Source organism: Ammodytes marinus, assembly GCF_949987685.1.
Source record: "Ammodytes marinus genome assembly, chromosome: 14".
In the NCBI taxonomy this organism is placed as follows: Eukaryota; Metazoa; Chordata; class Actinopteri; order Uranoscopiformes; family Ammodytidae; genus Ammodytes; species Ammodytes marinus.
Window position 1 is genome coordinate 23839125 of NC_137218.1, and position 13218 is coordinate 23852342.

General features: G+C 38.8%; 1 protein-coding gene across 1 annotated transcript in view; it reads left to right on the forward strand.

Annotated features, from left to right (window-relative positions):
• opcml (opioid binding protein/cell adhesion molecule-like) overlaps positions 1–1318 on the forward strand; it is a gene marked incomplete at its 3' end in the record, with an annotated part of 149998 nt that extends 148680 nt beyond the window's left edge. The window contains exons 6-7 of the mRNA XM_080041018.1: positions 524–675; positions 1218–1318. Of these exons, the coding sequence (XP_079897144.1) occupies positions 524–675; positions 1218–1318 (253 nt within the window). The remainder of the gene's footprint in view (positions 1–523; positions 676–1217) is intronic.
• Positions 1319–13218: the final 11900 nt, after the last annotated feature.

Below are 13218 nucleotides of genomic sequence, written 5' to 3' on the forward strand. Positions count from 1 at the left end.
TATACTGTACTGAAAACTATAATGTTTTGATCATGTTATATGTATGCTTAATTCAAAAAGAATGAAATAAATAGTCAGTCAAATCATGTGCATGGCCTGGACACCACGGGCGACTATTATTATGTTTACACAATAATTGGTTTATGTCAGTGGAGTGTGGGCCCGGGAGGGTTTAGAGGATAGTTTAATGCTTTAAGTCTGGAGACTGGAAAGATGTTTATGAGCGGCCCCAGAGTCGCTAAGCTGGTAAGCACAGGCTATGGTGCACTGTCAAATGGTCCCTGATGGTGACAATTCCAGTGCACATCAGTCCTCCAAAAAGACTCAATCAATCCTACGAACCAGAACAACGAAGATAAAGGACGCTGATAAAATAACATGTGGCGTCCGCAAACAAATAATAACAGGCAAACAGATACATGACCACTGACATGATAGAAAGGCACAGTGACATTTTCTTCTGTTAACTGGTCTGCAGCAAAAGCCTTAAACTATGCCCCCCTCCCCTCTCTCTTTCTTACAGGCTCCTCAATGGACTCAATGGAGTTAAGATCGAGAATCAAGGCAAACAGTCGATGCTCGTCTTTTTCAACGTCTCGGAAGAAGACTATGGCAACTACACGTGTGTTGCCATGAACACAATGGGGATCACCAATGCCAGCATAATCCTTTACGGTAAGAATATGTATGTGCTGATTATTTAAAAAGCACACTGATGAAAATGAAAGTGTTAAGGAGAGACAGTGCGGTTTGATATTTCTAGCTATTTTGCTCCTATAACATTTCTTCCATCATTCTAGTTGGCCTATAAATCATAAAAGTCTAAAATATACGTGTATGCGTTTTATTTTACTAAAGGTGTGACACCTGCTGTGTCTCGCCTTAATTATATTCACATGATTGTAGATGTTTAAGTGGACTATTTTAGTGGCTTGCAGGCTAACAACTGTACATTAAAAAGAAAAAAGAAAAAAAAATTGATTCCTTAGATGAAGACCACCCACTATGATATTAATGGCTTTTCACTTCTACCATTCGCTAGTTTCCATGGCGATTTCAGCACAGATGACAGGACTACATTTAGCCGGGGAAATTAGCCGTATGAACATTTGAATTCCAGTTTTAATCACGGTTCATATCGAGAACAAATGTATATGAGCTGTAAGACATTGGAACACTGTTAAATAAGTCATCTTACTATTCTTGCCTTTTCTCAGGTCCTGGTGCGATACATGATGTCAACGGGGCGGCCGTGTTGCCCCGCTGCTCCCTATCCCTCCTGCTGACTGTAACCTCACTCTACCTGCTCAAGTTCTGATGTGAAATGTGTTCAAACCTCCAAGCTTCTTCTTCTTCTCAGCATTTTGAACAAGCAAGAACAGACTAGTAGTCCAATAAGAAAGAAAATGGAAACCCAAGAGTGCCAGTGGTTCACCGATAGTTTTCTTTGCGGTTTATGTCCGGCTTTGCATCGGGAGAGTCTGTTCTCTGTTGGGTTCGCCAGCAATGAGAGGCATCAATCCGAAGAATGGGAAAATTTTGAATCATGCACTAATTTGACCGACGGTAGAACTACTGAGTTTGTGTCTCTCCCCCAAACCTTTTTTGTATGTGAAAAGGGAAAAAAAAGAGGAAAAAATTGATGTAACTGTTGATAGTTGACTGTTTATTGCCCAATATTGAAGTGTACATTCAGATTATTATTATTATAATTATTATTATTATTATTCTTGTGTCACGTCCTGTTCAATATCTGTACAATACCATTACGCTTTTTTAAGTAAAATGACAGAAAAGGAAAAAATGCAATGTGATTGTTGAATTTTACTGTATTTTTACAGTTGTATGCAAAACAGAGTTAACCAATCCTTCATGATTAACAGTTTCAGAATAAGTAATAGTACACCATGATTTTCTCAGGCAAGTCCTACGGCATAGTGCATCCAAAATTTTGATTTCATCGTAGCGTGTTAAGAAAAATGTACTTATCAAAAATGCATACACACTTATCAAATGGCATTTTTCCACACCTGATCACATTGTAATAGCAGCTTCACGGCATATTCATACTGAGTGCCCAAAGTTGGGATTGAAATGTATGTAAAGAGCCCCATTTGTGTTGGTCAATGTGCAGCTTTATTCTAAATGGCCACATATTAAATTAATCATTGAAACTTTATTGAAAAGTAATTTAACAGTAGGTAATGTATCAATATATCAGACATTTGCATAAATACATGAATTCAAATATTTATGAAAATACATGAATATGAAATATGTATTCAGGCAGCTACAGAGGTGCTCAAGCTCCTGTAGTTGGGTAGATCTTAATGCATTTATGATTTTATTTGGATTCACAGAGCAAGGTCACATAATTTTTTTGGTTGTTTTGAAATGGTAATCCTCTTTGAAATATTTCTTAGTCCAAATTATCCCTGAAATTGTAAAGTCACCAAGAGTTCATCTCCAATAAGTGAGAACAAAAAAACAAACATGCATGCGTTTGGTGAAGTTGTATCTACATACTAAAAGTATATTTGATTTTAAATTAAGATACAAATGTATGCTTCTCACTGTCCAGGCAATGTTTTTTTTTTCATATCATAATCTGCATAATGTTAGAATAAATTGCAAAACAGTCATGTGCTTTATTCATCACAGTAAACACTGTAGGCCTGATTTTATTGTTGTTAAAAAATGAGCTTATCAATGTAGTAAAGCAAACAAGTGTGTAATTAGGCACATTAACGCTCTACAACAACATAACTTTGACAACAATAAAAGCTGACATTGTCTTTATTGAGATGGATTACTTACTTGTAGCTCAGGCATAAAATTGATTTTAGTATGGCAGTGGATTAGGATAAACAAAAACAGTGAAATGTCCTTTAATTAGCTTCTTCACATATTAATAATTAAATTGATGATTTATGATAAGGTTCACAACATGCTCAGAAAAAACAGGATGTGTTATCACTTCTACCACCCTAGCATTTTAATGTGAAGTGGTAGAGAGGTTAGAAGAACGTCCTTGATAAAAATAAAAAAAATCCAAATATGTGAATACACCTAGGGAAAATGGATAAGTCTTTGACTTTCTCAACTACTAAGTGCAGTAAAGCGCACACAGCTCCAGTACACATCCTTAGCCACAGACAATACAAGCTAGAATATGTCATGGCTGAGTGGATGGTAGAATCAACCGGAATGACTGTTCCTTGTAACTGCTATGAAGCTTTTGTTCAGGTGGTGTGTGCTTAAAGCTTTGCCCTCCGAGATAAAACGCCAGATGCTGCTCGAACTGCAGAAATGATTGTTGTGTTCTGTAGTCACTAAAGGCCCTATCTCACTGGGTTGAGACTATAGTTGGAGACACAACATTGCGAGAAAATATGCGAATTAGCAACGATTTTCACTTGCAATCACACCGAATTGGTACTTACGACACGTTTGCGAATGTTGCACAAACCACCACAATTCTGAGCAGAATTTGCATACATGTTTTGAGACGACTATTTTCAGAGAAAATTTGTAGCGCAATTTTTTGAACATGTTCAAAATACATGCGACATGACAGCAATGCTCTGCGACTCAAAGAAAATGAGAACCCCCTGTGTACGTTTAAATACCTCGCGAATGCCGTTCTCAATTTGTCGCCAACAGTCGCAGCCCAGTGAGATAGGGACTTAAAAAGGGATTTCCAAGTTTTTTTTTTCTTTTAAGTCTGCCTTGGACTGACATTTCCAATGACGAGATTATACTTAAAAGCACAAGTGATTGATAATGTGATGTTCTGCTAATTGTAACAGTTCACTCCTGTGCATACCTGCTACGAGTAAGAAGAAGTATGTTGAAGAAAAAACAACAGCGATGGGACTATTGTATGTGGGAATGCTTTCGATGTATTCACATGTTAAGTTATGTGCTTGTGATGATGGTGAACCAGTCAGATGCAGACTATGTCACAGAATGTGGTTTTGCTTTCAAGGGGTTTCAACAAAAAAAAACGCCAACAGGTGAAAAAAATGAATGATCATAATGAAGTTAAGGGTTATTGTAACCCTCCCCATCCCCGGACTGGAGAATCTGATAAGTATTGATGTCAATAAGCTTGATTCACTTTGTTTTGAATCCCCATTAAATGAAAACTGATACTGGAATTTATTGAAATAGTATTTTTGCATATGACCATGATGTTAAAATTTGTGTTCTTTTTATTTGATTTTATTTGAAGGATTTTAGGTTAATGGATGACATTATATCTATACTCCTCCTTAATGCATCGTTCTCTGGGCATTTTAAAGTTCAGTCATCATTTTACAACCTATGATCACATTGACGGCTGCATTGTTGACCTGTTTAATATGTTTTCTGACCTAAGGGGTCAACATATGCTAGACACTATTGTGGTATATTGTGACCGTATCATTTGATTGAGAGATTGCAAAAATATCCATAAACTGGTTCAATGTGAGTTCAACTTGCCAATCCAATCATTTGTTCTCAGTATGACAACATGCATTTTTATTTTACTGAAAAAACTAGCTGACGGACAAAGTTAACAACTAGCTGGTACATATAGAGGATCTTCTGAGGGCCAGCCATATTTTTTTCAGCAGTTGGTGGAGATACAAACAGATGCAAGAAGAGTGAATAAGGAACTAACATTTGACAGGTGGCCAGAATTGTGGAATATCTTACTAAATAATAAAAGGCGCTCCACGTCTGTGGATGCATACATAGTCAATCTGATTTGATTAATTCATGAAGTAAACATCTCCAACCCTAAATATGTTGACCAAAGTACACTACGGAGAAATTCAAGATAAATGATTCAATAACTGAAAGAGACAAAATCAGAGTTATTATGGATCAGGGTCTTGAATGTGCTGTGTGTAAAGGGAATTGGCTTTTTCCAGAGCAGACTTTATAGAAATGGTGTTTGAGTTGGACACAGCTCCGTGCATCGCCATCTACAGTATCACAAAACGGACAAACTTAACACGACTAAAAAACACGCCTTTCTTTAAGTAGGACTCCGTTGGAATTGCACCTGTTGTAAGATACCTGAATACATCTTAACCTCATCACTTGATATGCTCGAAAGACTAAAGCCAGTGGTGGATAATGCCATGGCATTATCCACCACTGGATAGCTTCTTGTCCCTGAAAGCCACCGTAGCTTCTGTAAATTCTCCCAAAGGGAGGGGTTAGCAAGAGAGCGTGTGAAAAGGCTCAATGCATGCTGGATATTGCAAAAACGGCTTAAAACAAAACCACAAGAGATAGGACTAGTGGAGAAATTAAAAATAATAAATCATGACTGGACCTGATTTATGTTTCAGATAAAACAAATTGCTTTATGGCCTTTACTTCGAAATTATCCAAAGTATTAAATGCAGGGTTTTTCCTGCATTCAAAAAATGTTGGCGCCCGCCAAAGGAATTTTAGCGCCCCCCAAAGGAAAATCCTCAGCGCCAAAGTGTTTTTTTTTTAATATATATAGATAAATAAATGAAAATCTACTTAAAACGGCTCCAAATGTGTTTCCATTTCCGCGCCATTCCAGTCATATTACTTGCAATCTCAGTTGTAAAAAAAGAAATCAGGTCGGGGATAATCGTTATTAAACTATCATTGTTCCGCTCGCCAGGGCATGCAGGCTTATAAATGCAGCAAACCCTTTCAGCCGTGAGCTCCGCTCGGCCCCTCCCTCACCTGATAGTTTCGCTAACGGCTAGTCCAGAGAGTACGAGGGAGATGTTGCGCATTGCCGGGTGTTTTGAAAAACTTCTAGATGACGAGAATAAAGGTAAAACTAATTGTGTTGTCTGAAAACACTTCAGACTCACAACAAACTAAAATAATGTGCAAGATTTGTCACGCGCGGACACGCGAGTAACATGACATACGCGACAGAGAGAGAGAGAGAAAGAAAAGTGATATACGACCTGATCTGCACCTTTAAACATCCCGACCAATTTGTTTATTCACTTTAAGTCGAGTCATAGTGATCTATGACCAAGCAATCAATGAATAAAAACACAGGAAGTTTAAAGCTCCTTAACTCCTGCCACCACAACTGTCAACACTACAATGCAACCGCCTATCCAGCCAGCTCCATGAGACATAAATAAATCATGCCCTTACATTCAATGCTAGCAAAAGACGTGCCCTATCAACACCATTTACAACTGGTTATTTTTATTTTGACATATTTTTATTAAATTATTAAAAATATGTTTCACTTATTTAGCCTATTTCTATTCTCCCTGTTTTCAGTTCAATTAGGCCTTTGTTTAAAGTCCAAAGTCATGGTGTTTTTAGAAAAAAACCTTGTTAAAAGTAAAATAAATGCATAATGTTCTTAAATCAATGATTAACTGTCTTTAATAATCGTGATAACACAATGTGATTACTCAAAATAATCATGATTATGATTTTTTCATAATTGAGCAGCCCTACCTTCTTCCATGGTTTAGATCAATTAGAAACAATTAAAGTATTAAACAGGTAGGCCTAGTCATTATTAGTATTTTGACTTCATATCTACAGGTTGTTTATTGTGATTTCATAAGCGTCAGTGAGCTCCATGGTAACGCAGTGATTGACAGGCTGACTGAAATGCTCTTGAGCTGGACAGAAACTCCCCTCTCCCAACACCCCTCTTAAAATACACAAACCGTTTGCCTTTACTGTCGCGACCCAAAAAAAAGTCGGTCGCGTACTGACCCCCCAAAGGCCCATTCTGAGCCAGGAAAAACCCTGAAATGGTCTACCACATTTTAGTTCATAATGTGCTAGCATGTCCCTCTTAAATAACTTGATCAGGTTATAAAAGCATTACGCTCTGTGGCTCTAGGACCATAAATGACCCCAACAAATATACATTTTTGCAGCTTTTAAGAAAAGATCATATTGAAACAGTAGAGAATTGACAGGTATCATACAACTACCGAGGTAATAAGCTCACAAACTTTGAATCTATCTGCATTGGCCTATCCAGTCCAATATAATAAAAGGCCTAGAATAATTATTTTCCTTGAGGGGAACTATTTCAGTCAATACTACAGCACTCGCGTCTAACCGCCTTCTCTTCTCCATTCTTAATAAACAGCTATACTCAGTGTCACTGATGTCAGAACTGATAGGGATTCTTAGCAGTCTCAGCACAATGGCATCAATACAGTGCATGTGTGTTAGATCCCGGGCTCCTTCCAGTGTAACCTTGTTATCGGAGCAACGCAGTAAAAAAAAAGAGCAGAAATGTGGAGGAAGTCTGGTAACTGTGGTGTCAGTCAGGCTGCCATGCTACCCCTCTTTGTGTCTTTAAGTGACTGGCAGGAGAGGCACTTCAGTTACAGATGTGCGAGATATGAATGCAAATCCTTCAGCCTCCAGGTGTATGAACAACTCACAACTTCTTATAAGCCACTGTTGAGAATACATTACTGCTGGTTCCTTCCAAGGTTGTTCCCCCATAATATCCGTGTGACATATTCAGGCAACATTTACACGACAATGGTCTTCCTTTACCTTTTCTGAAAAGCTTACGCAATTTTGAACATGCACACAGATCCGCAAAAAAAAGGACCTGTATCGCCTTGGTACGCCTGCTAGGCTAGTAGTTTGCGGTGACACTTTGTAGTGGATAGTATGCAACTTAAGTAAACACATGCAAATTGTCAAAACACAAGCAAATTACGAAAAACATCTTCATCAATTTGACAACACATGCACATCATTTAGAGAAACAACACTGCAAACAGGCCGCAACACAACACATTAAGAAAAAGCACTGCAAATAGGCGGCAACAAAATGGAAATGTTTCCAGAGGGCACTTAAAAAGTGGTGCACATTTTTCTTTCATTCGACAATTCAAATATCAATAATGTTCAATGATTTGAACTCTGTGTTTTTCCTCCAATTCATTCCATTGTGGTGCAGTTAAACAAACTTGTCTTCTGAAAAGGCTTCACCACGGGAAAACTTTTTAAACTTAATGACAGCATGACGTGCCCGACGTGCTAACCTCTAAGGCCCTGTTTCCACCTGGCATTAATATGTGGTTTTTAGGATCCGATCGCGCTAACTACAGGTGGAAACACGCTCAATGCGCATTGAATGCGCATTGAAATTATCCACATTCGGAGGTGGTTTGAGACCACTTATCCACATACCCATTAACAGTGGAAACGCGTATGCGCATCTCATACACATTAGGCCCCGCCCACTCAACTGCGGCGAGTGACTGGGCGGAAACGCGTACTCATTCACGCGACAATTCACGTCATAAAAGCGCACCGTTGCAGGTAAACAGACAACAGAAAACAGAAAACAATGAAGATGGAGTGTATAAGCGGAAATGATGTACGAGCTGATTTCCATACAGCGCGGGGAATTCGAATCCGGATCGCAAACGCGCATAGAAGACGCATTGTTAAGGCCAGGTGTGAACAAGCATATTACATTTACATATAACGATCGGATTCCTCAGAACCACATATTAATGCCAGGTGGAAACAGGGCCTTAGTGGTCTCACTATGGTGAGCACCAACAATGTTCCAATTACAAGACATCATTCTATTGCTTCCCTCTGAACAGGGAAATCAAAGCCTTTTGTGTCCCGCTCAAAGCACATACAGCAGAATACCACTCATAATGACCAGTCCAATACAATAAAATAATATCCTTCTGAGTATAGCCTTTTAAATCCAATCCAAAAAAATAATACTTCATGCAGGAAGATGATATCCAGTGTATTTTCTGGCCACAAGCAGTCATTCTTAACCTTCTTTTTAGAACATTGTAGGCTATTGTCTAATAATGAGGACCGTTCTCTCACCAAACAGTGTTAATAGAATGTGAAGTTATTGCTATTGCTCTCTGCAAAGAAATACTTTAGATGTCAATGGCCTATTCTGTCATATAGCCTATTAGGGGGCCTTGAAATATCAGACTGTTTTTTTAGGCTTATACAACAAACACACATATCAGATGTCAGATGCATAACTCTCCACACACAAATTAAAACCATACTATTAACACAAATCCAACACTGCTTAAAATAAATCGAATAAATGAATATTCAGAAGAAAAAAAACTTTCAGAAACAGCAATCATGCCACGGCGGGCCATCATAATAAAAAAAAACACCACGGTCTTACCTGGGCTGCTACCCGAGGCGCAGTCTGCAGGACTTTGAGTGAATGTTCCAAAGTGTCCATTAGCCTGGTCCTACCAGACCATCGTACTTCAGGCTGACTGTCCATGAGTTCCCTTTCAAAAGGGGAAAGTTGTCCAAGCGTCCGGTCAGCATGGGTAATCTCAGCCGCGTTTGGATCCTGTTTTTAGTTGCGTTGAAAAGTCTCGCAACGCTGCAGTAGGGCGTGCATGGCATACTTCCATAAATGTGGGACATTTTTCCCGATGCATTTACCGTGTGATGTGCTGGATGAATAGACGACACAGCATGTTCAGCATCAGTGATTTCAATGTCATATATCACACACGGACACGGGCCATTTAAAATGTTTAACTTTTCGCCAAAAGTAGCAGATCATGGGGCCTCATTAATCAACAATAATGTATCCCTTACGAATTAAATGTAGGCAGCCTACTATGTGCTCGTAAGTAAAACAAACCAAATATTTATATCAAACTGTCCAAGCCAATATTACACACATCAGAAGACCTAATCAGTTTTGATAAATCCCACCTGTTGCATGCTCGTTCCCGCTCTGTCAATTTGCATTCAGAAACGCCTCCAACTATCCATATATGGTAACAACACATCCCTTTATCAACCACGTGGATGTTTTTTCTTTTTTTCTCGAGTATTTGGGGAATCGGTAGGCTTACCTATTTAGTGTATAGTGTGTCTGTGCTCTCGTTGAGCAGATCGACGCGATCTTTGGAAGTCTCCCAATAACGCAAGATAAGCCATTGCACTATATGTTAAACACTTGTCACAGCTGTAGGTACTTTATAGGGTTTGACATCAATTAAGCAATGTGTATGTTTAAAACTACACAAATGACTAATTGAGTGGGGTATTTATTTTTTAATTTTGTATTCACAAATAAACATATCATAACATGTACAAACAAAAAATAAAGACATCCATGTTCAAAATCTTTAAAATCACATCAAGAAATACTCTTCACTGAATTTCATAATTCCTAAGAATATTTCCAATATGCACAAGTATTTTTTTTTAAATAAAAAAACAAGCTGAAAAAGGCCGGGTAAAAATTATGTAAGCTGAACATGGCTAGAACTTCTTAAATAATGCCTAAATGAAAAAAATTACATTAAAAAAAAACATGATTCATGAACATGTTTTTTACGGTTTTAAAGTGGCCAAATGGTAGCATAGAATGGGGTCAGCAATTCTGGAGAATGCTTGTTGTGTTGTGTTAATACACAGCCTAGGCTCTGTAAACTGGTATTTACACAAATAAAAGGTGTGTCATAGGACCATATATATGTATATAGACCGCAGTTACAGTCTGCAATACAGAGAAGTGAAAAAAGGGCTTGCTTTGTCCAAACTCTAACCACAGGAGATAAATACAACTCTCTGATGATGTCTGTATACTTCTGTATGCACCATTGAAGCATCTCTTGGTCATCTGATCGTTTTAGTTCCCCCGTCATCTTTGCCTGTAGAAATAGCTTTGATTGGTCCTTGTATTTTTGGACATGATTCACCCTGTAGTCTCCATCATGTTGGACACATAACCTTTCCCATGGCAACCTTAAGGCCCTCCAAAAAAACAAAGATCTTGATCTCAACTAGACTTCCTGCATAAATAAAAGCAATTATAATTAACAGCCACTGTCTGGACGTGCAGTTTTGTAGAATCAATAACTTGACTTGACAGGCCCCTTTGTCAAATAAGATGAATCTATTGTGTATGTGTGTTAAAGATGAGCCAATCAATGCGGGATTGCATGAGGTCCCCAGTCAACCAAGTGGCAAGTCTCTGCCTGTCTGAGACTCAAGCTTACCCATATCAGCTGCACGACTATACAACACTGTACTTTTCCATCATCTATGCAACAAGCTGTCTTTGCCATTTCTTTCCACTCATATGAGCAAGGCCGTAAGTGCATTCACACAGGCCACAATGGGCAACAGACCATTCTCCCAAGGATACAGAAAGATTCGCCCCCACTGTGTGCTATTACTCTGTTTGTTCGCGTCACTATGGTTTTTCTCACAGTACTGGCTTTTGAATAGAAAAACAGATGACGTTGTAGCTGAACCGAAGATTTGACCGGCTTTGATGTGTCCTTCTGCATAATAAGAATGTATTGTCTTCCTGTATTGCCACAGAGACATCAACCCCCCTGAAGAATAGCCACACTCATAATACACTCCTCCAGTTCTCTCAGGAAGCAAAAGCCTCCCATTGTTTTTTTAGAAATCCATTAAAAAGAGTTTAAATAGGTGCTTGAATGCATCGCATTATCCATTACATTCGACAATTGTGTGTTTCTCCAAACATCCCTTTTGCACATCTCATTGCATCTATATTAAATTAAATTATTTTTTGTATCATTTTAATGTTAGCGGTATCAGTACCTTACACTGACTATATATTTATATTACAGCTGCACTGCCAACAAGAAGTGTGGGGCAATGTTCAAAGAAAGTAAAATATGGTCAGCTTTAGGTGGGGGGAAATTACTGAACTCTATCTTAAAGTGTTGGATTGCATTCAGGGAAGTTTAAAAAATAAAAAGTCTCTGCTCCTTCATGAAAATATTGTTTGATACAAAGAAAAAGTGAGGTTACACCAATGCCATCCTTTTTTTGGAGGAGCTACGAAATAACTTTGACTGAGGACGTCATGGCTAACTTTGGGTCCATATAGCTATCTGTCTAGACTGTAACACAATTGAAAAAGTTCCAAATAGTTGTCTCTCTCCGATAAATATGTAAAAAGAATGAATTGCACAATAGCTAAGCTCAACAGCACTGATTAATATTTATAATTATTATTATTATAGTAAAACGTAAAAAATAAATGTAATGCATTAGCTAGTAAACAAACTATTTATCATTATTAATTCAGAATGAGCAGAAATCATCTACAATTCACATTATCCTTTTGTCTGATTGGATTGAATGTAAATGTGTGAACCAGCATTTTGCTCACTTTGAATGGGCTTTATCTTTCTGGTGAAGACAGGTTGCCATTCACGGTCGGTGCCTTCTGCAACCTTTGGGGGTATACCATCTGCTGTGACGTGTCATATAAATACACTGGGATCCCTGCCCTTGACCATGCTCTTATCTGCAGGTGAAACAACAACATCACTCAAAGCCGGTGGCTGCCGGGCACACTCATTTCTCTGGGTTATGAGCCCCACTATCCCTCCATCCCTGCAGGTACATGGATAGATCACCGGTATCATTCCAGGCTATGATTGGACAGGTCACCTCTCTGCTGTTGACCAGATGCTGCAGTTTCAACAGGAGAAATATAAGGAGTAAAAGGTGACTGTGGAAGAAATGTTGTTGCAATATTTTATTTTAAAGCTATAGTGCGTCACTTTTTTTTGTCTAAATGAATGTCAGTTACATTCAAGCCATCGCCAAACAAGTTTACACAAAGTGGATTAAGGCCATCAGCTGAGCTCCACAAAGCCCTATCTGTACTGTATTTCTCAGTATGGCAGCGTTTAAAAACTGGTGTTAACCCCCGACACTGGGGCAGGAGCTCAGAAAAAATGGTCCCCGAAGGCTTACTTTGCGTAGATGCGCAACAGAAACCATTTAAACAAAAATCACATACATTTTTTAAAAAAATACTTCTCCTGGTGTATATCAAGCATTGAAGATTAGCCAAGCAAGGCTGGATATGAATCTCAAAGATTCCCATGACCCCAAAGTAAGAGACGCTGCACCAACCCTTGCAACAAGTAATGGGGAATCCAGCTTCAGCAGTGTCAGAAGTAAGGCCACCCTCATGCACCAGGAAATTGTGTGTTGCTAATGGCGCTTTTCCACCGCACATGTAGCTCGACTCGACTCAACTCGACTCAGTTCAACTTGGTTTGGTAGCAGCACGGGTCGTTTTCCACTGCAAATAGCACCTCCTGAACGTGGGCGGGGTCGTCAAAGGGGCTGAAAGCCAACTCCGGAGCAAAGTAGCAAAGCAGAAATTACGAGGTTGTTGCACTAGGGGAGAACGGGGTCATTTGT